This window comes from Pyxicephalus adspersus, chromosome Z (assembly GCF_032062135.1).
Source record: "Pyxicephalus adspersus chromosome Z, UCB_Pads_2.0, whole genome shotgun sequence".
NCBI lineage: Eukaryota > Metazoa > Chordata > Amphibia > Anura > Pyxicephalidae > Pyxicephalus > Pyxicephalus adspersus.
The window spans coordinates 65,440,304-65,455,741 of NC_092871.1; the positions used below are offsets into that span (position 1 = coordinate 65,440,304).

The following is a 15,438-nucleotide window of genomic DNA, read 5'->3' on the forward strand; positions in this document are numbered from 1 at the left end:
ACAAGTCTTTCTTCTTGTCCTAAAGACCCAATATTGGTAAAAGTGAAGAAATCTACATTGTTATACAAGTACTACTGAAACAGGCTTCTACATTAGTAGTGCAACATTTTTGTATTCATCATCACTTTCTCTTTTAGTCACCAGGGGGGTTTCAAATATCCCTAACAATGAAAAAGTTTAATTTATGCTATATATTCATTTTAAGGGAAAACTTATATATAATATAAGTGGGCAAAAAGAATGGATCAAAGACTGAAGTAACATGTGGCTTTTGAAAGAAGAGAGACTGAATGATGAGAAAGATGGCATGCAGCAATTAAAAAACAACATCAATAATCCCCTCTGTGGAAAGCAAGCAAGAAAGAAATATTTCCTAGTAACCTGGAACAATGAAGTAGCTCTAGGCCCTCAACACAACCATGGCATCTGCCTGGTATTTTTAACAATGCTGTTCACCAGGAAACTGCCACAAGCTTGCACTTACATATAGCAGATAAAAAATATCCCAATTGTATCAGTAATCAAAATAAAACTACAATTAAACTCATCAAGTCAACTTTATTAAATGACTAATACATTAGAGTCTTTTGTTCCCCATGAACGAATAACTAAAATTCTTGCCTAATCCATTCTGAGATATCTTAGACCACATGGTCTACAGCCACCAAACATTACACCAGTGTCTAAAATTCTTAATCATTGGGCAAGTGAATCAAAAAAATCTGACTGAATATAATCCTTACAAATCTCTAATGTCTATTTATGATTGCTGAAATTTAGTTTATTAAAAAAAGAAAAGAAAACTACAAAAATGTTATCTACGTTACTTAGAGGTGTTTTTCTAAAATTAATTAAACAGATCAGAATACTCTTTTACAAATTATTTTATGATCCCTGCTACCCTCATCATATACGTGTAGGAATGGGGCAATGCTTGAAGCTACAAGAGAAGCTATGGTCTTCCTAATATGTGTTCATTGCTACATCTTTTATTGTGCATTTATTATCACTGTAGTCCTGCCAACAACATTCATGGTAGCCAGAGATCATGAGATCTCTTGCCAAGGTTGTAGAACACATAAAGTGCTCCTTTCTTATATTTATGATTTAGTAATGCTAAACGGTTTACTACTACTGTTAAGTATTTTATTTACATTGATCGTTACTAAAAATCACCATACACTACAACATGGGTAAAAAAAACTAAAATAAAAAAATAATAATAATAAAACAAAAAAATTAAAGACCAAAACAGACTTTGCAGTATATCCAATGCAAGAAGACAGGTGCACTTTAAAGGAAATCTAACATAAAGCCCAGTTTCTTTCTTACCTTTCTTTGCCCATAGCAGTGTCTCTGGTCTGGCATGAATATAATCTTCAAATTTGGTCTGCAGGACAGTTGCTCTTTCCTGAATGGTCTGGGGGTCCAATGACTCAGCTTTCTGTGTGGATAAGGACAGCAGAAAAGGGGCATTAGGTGGAGAAATGGGTTAAATGAAGAGTGGAGAGCAAGACAGTGAAAAATAAAGTGGTTTTAGAATGGATTTATTAACAGTAAAGTGACACTGCATTCAACACTGGGGCCAGCTAGGATAATCCTTGCAATATTATTAGTAAAAGACAAGAAATTACATTGTAATAAAAATGATGGCAGAGAGGAGGGAGTCAGTGGGGGGAGGAAGGGGAAAGCATAGAAGAAACACACAAAGCAGGTATAAAGGTAGCACACATTCTGTGAATTAACTTTTCATACTGCAAATATACTTCAAGAGAACAGAAAAAAAAAAGAATCCTTGTGTCTTGTTTGGGATCATCAATCAAATTTCCGTTTACTGAAGTCATCTCAAACGAACAAGGATTTTTAACTTCTGAATGATATAAAAATACTTATCAATTAAATAATAATTTCTCTGGGAAATACCTACAAAAGTTAAACTACAATGTAAACGAGCGACCCTATTGCATTGTTAAACAGTACATCTATGCCTAGAATTACCCCAGTTGGCACTCTGCTCTTTGTACAATGGCTTAAAAGTGCTGATGTGTTGGTACTGTTTAAAAAGCAAAAGCATAACTCTAATGTGCTATTATAAACAGAATTGTATGATCTCTCTGAATCGGCCCCCAAGACACTGAATTTACAGTCCGGTCCCAAGCAAGCAGTGAACTACAGTTCAACTAATTCACCTTAACGAGAGACCTATTCTTTGCAGCAAAAAAAAAAAAAAAAAAAAAGGCATGTCTAGACAGCCCAGCCAACCTTCGTGTTCCCAAAATAGGCAAGGGTTTAGTGTAATTGGGCAAAGCTTCTACCTTATGCCTATGAACCTGTTTCCCACCATGACACACACTAAAACAATGCACTCCACCTGTGGCTGATCTCTTATTTTAACAGTTGCTAAGCAGCAAGCTACAACACAGAGCTCCCTCTAGTGGATGCTTTACATATTGCTGCACTCTGCAACAGCTGATCTGAACAACTGATGCACCTCTATGGCACCAGCACTGTAACATAAGGGAAATGAGAGCAAGTCACAATTTTTTTTTATTTTGTATCTGGAAGTATCAGCCATTACGCTTCACTTTTAGCAGCCGATCAAAACGTTGGGGAAGCAAAAGAAAAAGGTACATGCTGCTGGTGAGGTCACCATTTAGTGGATTAGTACCAGGTGGATTTTAAAATAATGTTTACACTACCGTGCTTCCACACTTAATTTAGATTCATCTAACAGTGATGTAATGTCTCTAAAAAGACTTCCAATATTTTTATACACATCAGTAACAGCGAGAAAATCCTCAGTATTTTTATTTTACAACTTAGCGTTTTTAGACGCATCTTGCTGGATTTCAATGTGGTCAGAGAACGAGAGATTACATCTAAAAGAACCATATTTTAATGACAAGAGATCAGCCTTATGTATTAAAAAAGGCATCAATATTTCCCAAGTGTAAAGAGAAACCAATCAGAATCAAGATAAAAAGCTAGCACATACCTGACTGATAGCTTCAATCTATAGTAATCAATCAGATTTGATTGATTTTCCTTGTGCAGGAACACAACTTGCCCCAATAGTCATCATGGACAATACCAATGTTATTTATTCACAAGACAAATAACCTTCAGTAACCACACACATTCCAGTCTAAATGTTCTAAATCTGAGCTGCATGCAGGGCTTTTTTACCCCCAAACTAAGATAGAAGTGATTGTTTTGGGGGAAGTAAATGTAATTGTTTTTGATCAGGCTGCAGTGTATTTGGTAAAATTATTGGTATCCAAACAATAAATATATAAATAATTGGTTGAATGAAAGAAACAGTGAATATCTAAAACCATAACAAAAATTATAAATAACTAGAAAAAAAACAGCCCTATGTGGCCATCAATAGCTGGTACAGAAAGACAAAAAGCAATAAGAGCATGAAAAGCTCTATAAAACAGACTCAGATGTCACCAATCGATGGTCATAAAAGGATGACTGCCAACTGGTTGCCACTCTTTGTAACATCACCTTACTGAATAAGCCTGACACCTTTAAGCCCAGTGTAACGTTTTTATTATTATTATTTTTTAATATGAATAGAAAATTACACCAGTTACCCGTTCCTCAGGTGGGCACAATCCACAGTTATTAAAACTAAAGCACTTTATTACTAGAAAAAAAAAATGCAGCTTCACCTATTCCTTTGGACACAGTACCCCCCCCCCCCCTTTTCCCTTTAACTTCTTCAAATTAATGAGAGGATAGCAGACAGGGAAGTTGGGTGGAAGGTAACTGGGACTTGTGTGAATAGAACAGTTGTTAAAAAGTAATATTGGAAAACGGGCTTTGGCCTGGGGTGGCGTAAGCAGCAGAAATCCAGCTAAATCGTTAAATAAATAGAGCTGGAGCCAGGAATGAATCCCTCGGTTGGTTACTGTATACTTTCTGTAATGTGGCTCAGAATAGATCTGAGGCTTGCAGAAAGGGAGGTGAGAAGGGACTTCAGAATTCCAATAAAGACCTTAAATTGAAGGAGGCCCTGCTGTGAGATTCTGCTGGAAAATTAAAGAGCGCTCAATCTTAAGTGACAGATGACTTGTCTCAGTGTCACAACAGCCAGGGGGATTAGTGATAATATGGCAATATATTACAAAGAAAGGAAGAGAGCTTGGATAAGCTAACAATGTTTCTTCCTTCAGAGTGAAGATCTCTTTAAAGAAACATCCTTCACTTGGCTTCCCCACCAGCTGCAGTCAGCCCCAATACGCCTTTTTACCTGGAATGTATTTCCTGTCTGTTCTACATTGCCTCTGGGTTATTTCAATATCCCTATATCCAGTAACCTTTACCTTCGCCATGCCCATTTGAGGCCATTCCCACTTTTTCTTATATTACTGGTTGTGGTTGCAAAGCCTGTGCTTGCAAAGAACTGTTACTGGGATCCCTCTCAACTACCAAATGCATGCAAAAATAAATACAAGCACTACAAAAAAAATTTTTTGAATACAACAAAAACAAAATGACTGTAACAAATAATTGCAGAAAAAAGCTTAATACACAGATAAAAATCCATATATTAGATATGATAGAAACCACCCACACAGTATTCCTGAAATCTCGCAGTATTCCTGAACATCCAGTTCTGAGATTTACACAGCTTTTGCCAGAGGACCAGATTTTTTACAGGTCCTCATCCCGTGACTGAACAGTGAAGGAATAGCAGCAGACTAATAAGCTCATTTCTATAACACTCTGCTATCAGCATGCTCGTTCCATTGTGGCACAACTAATTTTTGTTTTTCCCTTTCCCTAGGTTCTGCTGCACAGTAGACTAATGCCAATACCAGGTTGAATTCTGGTACTTACACTGCTTAAAAACATGTTTATTGCTGTAAAAAGTATTACAGAGCTGAATGATGGTGTATCTATATCTGCCAAGGCAGAATGCTAAATGATGCCAAGGACCATTGTACACATTAGTTTTTTGCCCAAGGTGAACATGACCATTTGTCTCAGGGGACATTTATCCAGTAAACAAACATAGTTTTACAGACCCCAGATTCAACCTCTGCAAAATTATAAGTAATACATTATTACCAGTATTTATATAGCACCAACATATTATACAGCACTGTACATTAAATAGGGGTTCCAAATGACAGACAAACAATGACACAGGAGGAGCAGAGGACCCTGAAAAACGTACAATCCAAGAGGTGTCTCTGCACCACTGAGCTGTGTATAAAAAAAAATAGATGCATTTAACCCCCCCCCCCAGACCTGACCCCTGCTAATATAAACTTATATTTCTAGGTGTGCATTGCTTCTTTGTACAGGATGGAGATTCTCACCTTGCCACCAGCTCTTTTGATTTTCAGGAAATCTTCTAAAATGAGGTTGGACAATACTTCTTTCATTTTCATTTCAGTGACACTATGAAAAATAAGGAAAAATGAATTTCAAAGGGGGATAATGGGCAAAAATTACTTATATAAGCTATCTGTCAGCTTTTATCACTTTTTTATGAGTTCCCCGACACTGGTAACCCAGCCAGTACACCCAACCCAAGCCACGCTGTCTAGAAATGTCACATGCATATTGGGTTGTCCTATCCTCATTTTATTCATATGGGTTTAACATATATATATCTATATATATATAAATAAATAAAAACTTTCCTAAAAAGTCCCAACCAGAGTTATGCAATTTATATCTTTTAAATAAAGTAAGCCAATACTAAGCAAAAATGTAAGATACCATTGCAGAATTTATTTGAAAGAATAAAAAATGCCAGAATGTGGGTTCAATAGTTCCAGTCACACCTCTGAAACCAGCATGGAGATAACTGTGTCACAAATTAGCTGACCCCCGGAGCTGCAATCTCATTCTGGGTCAATATTTCGGACTGGGCAAGCTGTATTTTTTAGAAATGGCAACTAATATAATCTCTTGATAAAAGATCCACTTTAAAGCTCTCAAGATAAAAATGCATTTTCTAGGTATCACATAAGAAAACTATTATACCAGGGTAACCATATTTTGCCCATTTTTCTGCATAATATGTTAGCAGAACTAAGTACTGCTTATGGTTGTTTTCATTATTAATGCAAACATGCAACATACACAGAGGATGTGTCTGCTTTTTTTGCAGGGTGAATTTCCTCCAAGCTTTTATCTGGTGGTCACAGTGGCAGTTTTCTGAATATACCCAGCAAGCCCCCTTACGCAGTCACATTAAGAGACACCCGGGCTGACCAGTCCCCCCTCTACCCTAGGTCACCTTAAATCCCTGACCTTCCAGAATGAATGACGCCCAGCATTACTTAAGCCAGACAGAGGACATACTTTATGTACAGGCTGCGATACCACAGTGCTTCACATTTATGGTGTAAAATTGCCAGACAAGTATCCACCAACCAATATTTTCAAGGGGTAAACATATAATCATTCTTAGATATAACACAGCACAGACAAGTAAAATTTTTATGTAAGATATTGGACTTTTTCAGTTTTCACACAGGATATCACTTTGCTTGTACTTCACCCACCTGATCTTGTACTCCACCAAGGCTTGCACATATTCAGCTTCAGATGGTATAAGGATGAGCAGGCTGTTCCCCTGGGCTCCAATTCTTGCTGTACGACCAACACGATGAATGTACTCCGCAGCAGTTGCAGGAGCATTGTACTAAAAACACATGGAAAAAGTGCAACAAAATTAAAATGGAACTGTGGAGTATTGGGAAAAATAGTTTGACCTCCATTCCTGGTAATGAGAGATCAGCTATCATCAGTTCATAGCCTGATGCCTTGCAAACATCTGTAAACATTCCTCTTCACTTCATTATCACAACACCACTGGCATGTATAGGAAGTCCTAATGGCACCATGGGAAAAAACAAGTATATTAGAAAAACAGAACAGTTCTCTTTCTCATTTTCTTATCTGCACTGCATGTATGGGGCATAGAATAGGTGTATAGGGCAGCACGGAATTTCTGGCAGGCATTTATTGAACATATGTTCTGTGGTTTTGAATATTGTTCTGTGGTATATTTACCAGACCAAAGGAGAGCAAATAATAAAAGTTTAATTCTTTAATTCTCCAGTATCTACTATGCAAAGAAAACAGTTTCAGTAAACTGATCTTTTAGGACCACTTACAAAATGGAAACTTCAAAGCCAGGAATCATGCCTGGATATCAAGGCTAACCAGTAATTACAGAAGAACATGCAGCATCCTCTTTCTGGGCAGCTAAATATTTCAAAAATGTGCAAAAAAAACCAGCTCGCTTGTCAGGCAATAATGTGCACATGAAGAATGACATATGGCCGAGTAGAACTCATGGCACCCTAATTACCCCACATATAACATAGACCATGGCCTTTCCAGGCAGCCCATAAGGAATATATCAACCGATGCAGCTCCTTAACACTAAACAGCAGCAGAAGTGGCTCAGATGTGGCTGTCAAGGGAACACTGCAGTGTGACATGTGAAGACAAAATACATGCCAGATTTGGAGCTAATGGGATCTCTCTCCCGGGAAGCTGTTCTTTGCCGATCTCTCGCTTTTACCTTGCTACCCGTCTCATTGTTAACCTGCTTGCATCTATTCTCAGAGATGTCGCTGACGTGACAAATGGGTAGGTGAAATTGGAAAGGCCCTGTATCTTGATTAGGGCAACACCAGGTTCATACACTGCACAAAAGCTCACATATATGGAAAAAGGAACAAGCTCGCCTGCCGTCTTCAATATATTCAGAGACCTGGTTGTTGGTGCAATAAGCCTGACCTGGTGTCTCTACAAATGAAATAAACAGACAATTCCTTTCTTCAAATAAAACTTATATATTAGAGAACACAACAACAGTTCACTGGCAAAAGGAAAAATCCTTTATATAAATTTAAAAATAGTTTGCTATTTGCAACAAGAATTGAGGGCTGTGTGAGGTTTGGCATGATGTGCACCCCCAAAAATGAAGCAAGCAGTTAAAAGTACTGAAATCAACAGCGGGTTAGGAATAGAAGTGTTAATTTCTAATGAGGTAGTTCCTCTAAATGTATATTCTTTTTCTACTCAGACATGCTTTTGTGGTAACATGATCTAGTTACAAAATCCCCTGCCTCAAGCCTCAAACCCCTGAATAGATAATTATACACAGATATGATGTTTCAATTATAGTTGATGCTAAAATTTGATTATAGGTAGATTAAATATCAAAAGTTATCAGTTTAGAGTTACCGCTATAAGGGTTACCCAATAATGTACAAATGCACATGTTAGATGTGTGCATGCCTGCTTATGTAAATGTTTTTTTTTAAATATTTAAAAACATTTTCATTTTTTTCTACAACTGTATTGTTGTTACAAAGGTGCTGGGAAACCACCTATGTGATGACACTGGGAAGGTGACAGGTTCTCTTAATTAAGACAGCTGGCATCTATTAGACCCCTGATGTCCCCCCCAGTCCTCTATCCTAGCAGAGCCAAAATATTTGCTCAAACTCTTTTTCCCAGACAGAGTTGCCAGGGTTTGACAGTTTTGATCCCAAATAAAGGTTTATGGGTTCACACTAAAGAAGGGAAAGGGGGTTAGTAAATAGATTTTTACCTATCTTCCTTGTCTGACCATTCTAATTCATTTGTGGTGATCCTGGACTTCCAAGATCTATCTGCAGGGTGCATATCACTGCCACTTATAAGTAATCAGTTCTACGTAATGGTCAACAGTATACCTCAATGAAGGTTGTTATCCAAAGCCAAAACATTTATTTTTATTTTGAATGGAGTAGGGAAAGGGTTTTATACACCTGTGAGGTTTTCTGTCATGTACTCCCAAAGGATATAAAAAGGACTCCCAACAAAATAAGTAAAAACCCCTACTTAGACACAGATCACTGAAAAGGAATCCTCAATCTTTTTTAACATGAAATTTCAAGGATGTACATGGGAGTATAACCCACATAGCCAGCACTTGTATCCATGCATTTTTATAGTGCCTAATTCTACCCCTATGCCTCTGTCAGGTAATCTGGTAATCTATGAACCCCTGCTTGAGATTCAAAAGAGCTATTCTCAAACACAACCAGTTCGGAATCTTTGCTGTGCTTTCCAAACAGAAAGCCATATATATCGAAATGTCAGTACTGAAGTGTTTGACAATCACCAATCAGATTAAATACCTTAGATGTTTAAATAGGACTATTGACACTGCAAGGAAAAGGTTTAATGTAACTATTTCAACTGCAGTGTTTGACATATAGCATCACCAATTCACCACTTTTTAAAAATGGTATATTTGTTACAGGACATGCAGAGGAGCTAGCAAAAACGTCAAATTTAACCTGCATAACAGATAAAAAAATATATGTGAGTAGCAGACACACCTGTACAATCCAGGTCACCTGAGGGAGATCCAGACCACGAGCAGCAACATCCTGAAAGAAACAGCAATGCATAATTAAAGTGTCATTCAACACATAGTTACATAGTAGGTCAGGTTGAAAAAAGACATAAGGCCATCAAGTTCAACCACTATGGAAATAAACATATCCCAGATATAAAACCCTATAAGACACAGTTGGTCCAGAGGAAAGCAAACAAAAACCCCTGGTACAATTTGCTTCAACAGGGGAAAAAAAATTCCTTCCCGATTCCATGAGGCAATCGGATGTTCCCTGGATTTACACTCTCTGCTATCTCTACATTAAAGCCTTAATACACAGTTATATTCTGTCCTTCTAGAAAAGCAACCAGCTTTTTCTTAACTCAAATTCATAGTAGTTTCTGAAACTACTTCTTGAGGAAGCCTATTCCACATTTTCACAGACTTTACAGTGAAGAATCCCTTCCTTATCTGGAGCTTAAACTTCTTTTCCTGTAGACGCAAAGAGTGCCCTCCTGTTCTTTGAAATGATCTCAAGTGATTAATTGGGAAGAGAGTTCTCTATATGGACCATATATATATATTTATACAGGGTGATCACATCCCCCTTAAACGTCCTTTCTCAAAGGAGAATATATTTAGTTCAGCTAATCTTTCTTCATAGCTGAGCTGCTCTTTTCTTAGTTTAGTTGCCCATCTCTGCACTCTCTCCAATTCCACAATGTCCTTTATGTAAACTTGTGCCCAAAACTTGACTGCATATTCCAGATGTGGTCTGACCAATGCTTTGCACAGGGGCAGGATTATGTCTCCATCTGCAGTCTATTCCTCTTTTAAAACAAGAAAGTACTTTGCCAGCTTTGGATATTGCAGCTTGGCATTGCATGCTGTTATTAAGTCTATGATCCACCAGAATCCCCAGATCCTTTTCCATTCCTGACTCCCCCAAATGTATTCCCCCTGGACAGTATGAAGCATGCATGTTGTTAGCCCCCAAGTGCAACATTTTACAATTATCTATATTAAATGTCATTTGTCACCTGGCTGCCCAATCATCCAGGTCTGCCTGTAGATTATAGACATCCTGTATGGACTTAATTCCATTACATAGTTTGGTATCATCTGCAAACACAGAAATGGTACTTCTAATCCCAAACTCTATATCATTTATAAAGATGTTAAACAGTAAAGGTCCCAACACCAAAACCTGGGGTACACCACGAATAACCTTGGACCAATCAGAGTATGAATCATTAATCACTTCTCTCTGGATGCAGTCTTTAGGCCAGTTCCTTATCTATTTACAGATTGACTTTTCTAAACCTATTTACCCCAACTTGCATATTAACCGTCTGTGGAACTGTATCAAATGCTTTAGCAAAGTCCAAGTACACTATATCAACTGCTATTGCACTATTGCACAACTGCTATTGTCTACCTGTTTACTTACTTGCTCATAAAAAGGGAGTACATTTGTTTGACAACTTCTGTCTTTCTTGAAGCCATGCTGACTAACACTTATTATATTATTTTCTAGCAGAAACTCCTCTATATGGTTCTTTACCAATCTATGATTGGTAATCTAAATCTAAACACCTTGACAATCTAAAGACCTTTACAACTATGGATGTTAAACTAACCGATCTGTAGTTACTTGGTAATGACTTTGCTTTCTTTTTGAAGATAGGAAGCACATTGGCCTTACCTCCATTGGTACCATGCCAGTGATTAAGGAGTCTCTAAAAATCATGGTTTTGATATAACTGAGCTCAGCCCTTTAAGGACATGTGCATGTAATCCTTTGGGTCCTGGTGCTTTGTCAACCTTAATTTTGCCCCACTGTTTCAATCATACAAATTTTGAGCCATTGTGACGCCATTTTCCTTTGTGTACACAGAGTTAAAAAAGTGTTTATTAAATCCGTATTTCTTTATTCCCACTTACCAACCCAGCGACATTCTTTAAGGGGGCTACATGCTCAGATCTGATGTTTTTGCTAATAATATATTTGACATTTTTGGGGGGTTTGCTTTACTTTCCTTTGCAATCTGTCTTTCATTTTGAAGTTTTGCACATTTTATCTCCTTTTTACATCTTTTGTTATATTCTTTATAGTTTTCAAACGATGAAGGTGATCCTTAAACTTTCTATTGTTGGAATGCCCTTTTTTTGTTCTCTATGGCTTTTTTAACATCAGCTGTGAGACACATGTTTTAATTTTAGCCTCTTAAACTTATTACCAATTGGAATACATTTTTCAGTGTGCTTGTGTAGAACAGACATGAAACATTTTCATTTCTGTTCTATGTCAATATTCTGTCCCAGTCCAAGTCACAGAGAGAGACGTCCTTTATAATGGGAAATTTGCTCTCTTAAAATTGAATGTTTTTATCTTTCCTGTTTTTGCTTCCTGTTTCAGCTTACATTAAATGAAATCATATTAAGGTCACTGGTACCCAGATTTTAGGTACCCAGTTATTAACTCTGTATTGTAAAGAACTAGATCCAGCAGAGTATCATTTCTAGTTAGGGCTTTGTGAATGTAAATAGAATATATACTAGCCACAAGTATAGTGAGAATTAACTCAAACTATATTATTCTGTTTTAAAATGACTAACTCAGTTATTTGTGTTCTTTACTTCGGTTCCCGGAGGCGCCTTGGCCTTGCACCTGGTCAAGTGAAACCAGATAAGAAGACCATAGAAACTGCCAGCAGATAAGGAGACCATGGAAACTATAACCCCCCAAGAAAACCAATTAAAAGTGGAATGTACAGCGGCAGTAAAAAGCAAAATAATAATTTGTCTGTCTCCAGGCAAATTAAAGAAGAGACCAGCCCAAAATTGGATGACCGGTGACGCAAGGAATTGAAATTGATAAAATATAAATTTTGGCTAAAGTTTTCAGAGACTCCTTTAGACAAGAGGAAGGGACAGTCCCAACCTCTATTGCCTTGTCTGTTGTGAGTTTCCCACGCGTGAATAAAACCTTGATTCTTTTACTATACCTCAGAAGTTGTCATGAATAATTGTCAACTTACCATTGACAATTTTTGGTCCTTCGAGCCGGAAACTTCAATCAAGAGTCGTCCAGAGGAATGCCCGTCTAAAAAGGAACCAAATCACACCGGTTTCAACAAAGACCCTTGGGATGAGAAAACTCCTTTAAACAAAGGGCTAGATGAGCGGACCCCTCTTGTGACGATTCAAGATTGACAGTTTCCACGACACGATGCCTCCTGACATCAAAAGAGTCCTGGTTTTCGTAGGGTAAGAAAGTTTTTAAAATTCCCAAATACTGCTAATTGTTTGATATTTTTCCACTGCTAATTGGTTGACATTTTTCTACTGCAAATTGTTTGACATTTTTATTGCTAGATTGTAATATTGCTATATTGTGGAGAAGGTTGTATCTGGTGCAGATATTCCAACTGTACAGACTTATAACGGCTCAAAGTCTGTGTCACGTTTAGGCAAGTCTCTCATCAGCGTTCTGGTGAGGAAAGACGAGCACTCATATACCACCTGGTATTGAATCAGAATATTCTGTGGGGCCCTCATGAAATATAATTAGAAAAGTTGCTCTTTGAACGTGTCGCAACAACCATATCAGTTGGTATTAATTCAAGAACTGGGGACAAATAGTTGTGTACGGTGAAAATTCATACCCAAGGAAGTGTTTTTTGAGGAATTGTTACACTTTAAAGAAATAGGACTTTTGACTATAGGGAAGTGTTTTTTGAGGAATTGTTACACTTAAAAGAAACAGGACTTTTGACTACAGAATAGTATAGTCAAAAGATAAGTATAGTCAAAAGATAAGAAAACTGAACATTGGTGTTTGTTGTTCAAAGGTAAAAGACAAAATGACTGATGATGAAATAATAATGTTAAGTAAGGATAAAAGAAATCTTAAATATAGTGACATGTGAAGAATTAATTATAAATTTGATTGATATCTGACACCAGATCAATTTAAGGATTATGTTGCCCGAGTATATGGAACAGAACCTTTCAGTCACCTTGAATTTTGACCCCAGAGTAGCTTATGGTATGCTTTTCAGCCGTATATTATTCCGTCTCCCTCTATTCTCTTGGTCATCAATTCTAAGTGCGAATGATGATAGAAAGGAATGTACCTGCACTTGTGAATGCTCCAAGGCTGTAATTCTTGAATCTGTATGTGATGTAGTTGATCTTAGTGCCATCACCCTTGTATCCACTGCAGTGATCTGATGCTGAAGGGATTCTGTTTTTCGCTAAGAAAATTTTTCAAGCGTGTGACTAAAGACTCAAAATCCTCCTTACTTGGCAGAAACTTTAGGAGAGTTGCAGATCACTGGGAAGGCTTTGTTTCTCTGCAGTAAAAAAGTGAAACCTGGGCTGTCAGACACAGAGATGCTAGAGAGGGAGGAGGGGTGAGTCTGGGCTGTCAGCTTGTGTCCCAAACTCTTCATCCTGAAGCCTCTGATCTGACCTCGGTGCTGGGGTTGCCATCTTAGTTGTTTCCCCGTACGACCAACAGCTAAAAAATGCAATTATCAAGGGATTCTTACCCCAAATTAGAAAATTTATCACTAAACACATGATAAATCATAGAACTCGTAGATTGACAGATCTAATTGAACATGCCAGACATGCAGAACGGTATTTGTGTACAAAACAAAAACCACGTCAGAAGGTCCAGCAAGTAGATGGGTATGTGATAGAAAGTGAGAATGAAGACTGTATGTATGATGCACAAAAAAGGGAGCAACGGAAACCACGTCGCCCCATCAAGGATTATTAGGGAAAATGTAAAAGGTGAGAATGTTATAAATGTGGAAAGAAGGGACATTTAGCAAGTGATTGTATGAGAAAAGACACAGATGAGGAAACGGCATGACTAGGCTCAGAACGGAAGGAATTTACAGGGGAAAAGGAAATTGTTGACCTGAATTTTGCTGACCAATACAAACCAAAGATAATCTTAAATGTGGAAGGGAAATTAGTGACATTCTTGTGTGACACTGGGGCCTGTAGATCAGTAATAGGAAAACAGGAAGCCCCATCATGGACAAGACAAATGACAGTTATAGTCCGAAATGCAGCGGGTGACATGACAACAGAACCCCTGTGTAAGCCACTAATGGTAACTGACCCCCAGACTGGAAAGAAGACAAAGGCAGGATTTATCATTTCAGATTTCTGCCCTGTAAATCTATGTGGCCGAGACTTAATTGAAGATCTGGGATTGTCTTTGGTTCCCAGAAATGGGTCAATAGAAGTCAATAGACCACTCCAATTGGGTTCTCAAGACAAGAATAAATATTGGTATGGAATATTTCCAAACCTAGATGGAAGTGATTGGATAAGGGGGTAGTTGCATAATCACTGAGGACCAGGGGAAGGAACGACCGACCCTCATATGACAGTATATTACCGCAGACAGGAGGTCCAGACCTTCCTTTTGAAGGCCAATACTGGACAGAGACGGAACATGAACTTAGTTGTAAGGGCCTGGGCAAAATCAGGAGCCTTACAGGATGACAGTATGATTTGGGTACTGGGTGGCAAGCCGGTATTACCAAAAGAAAATTTGTATAGGTTAGCAGCGATAGTGACACATGGGAAGACACATGTGTCAACAGGAGGGATGGTACAAAAGATAACAGGAGTATTTTATGCACCAGGTAACCATTCATTCCTAAAAAAATTTTGTGCTACATGCATGATTTGCGCCAAATACAATCCTGGAAAAGGTACCAAGGTAGAGGGCCGATCTGCCTGGATCCACCTGACCCACTGTAAGAAAGCAATAGGGACGCAGGGATCATCTGATGGTGATGTGAATGACAGCAGAAGTGCCCCCTGGAAGAACGATTTCTCGATCGAAGGGGAGCACCACTGTCCACTCCAGTGCAGTGAAAGTAACACCGAGAACCATCAGGTGATCTAATAAATAAAAGGGAGGTTATTTAGATATGGGTACACCCTTAGATCTGGGCTATTTCAAAATTTTAATGGGCAGAATGTTAATCTGCATGTGGGGAATAGGCTCTCTAATAGGCCTGTCTTGGTGGATA

At 38.0% G+C, this 15,438-nt stretch overlaps 1 protein-coding gene across 2 annotated transcripts in view; it reads right to left on the reverse strand.

The window, feature by feature from the left end:
* Window positions 1–15,438, reverse strand: part of DDX31 (DEAD-box helicase 31) — a 67,853-nt gene that overhangs the window by 14,811 nt on the left and 37,604 nt on the right. For both annotated transcript variants that reach the window (XM_072431248.1, XM_072431249.1), the window contains 4 exons: window positions 9,375–9,425; window positions 6,534–6,673; window positions 5,337–5,418; window positions 1,333–1,444 (listed from right to left, as the gene is read on the reverse strand). In XM_072431248.1, coding sequence (XP_072287349.1) covers window positions 1,333–1,444; window positions 5,337–5,418; window positions 6,534–6,673; window positions 9,375–9,425 — 385 coding nt within the window. The remainder of the gene's footprint in view (window positions 1–1,332; window positions 1,445–5,336; window positions 5,419–6,533; window positions 6,674–9,374; window positions 9,426–15,438) is intronic.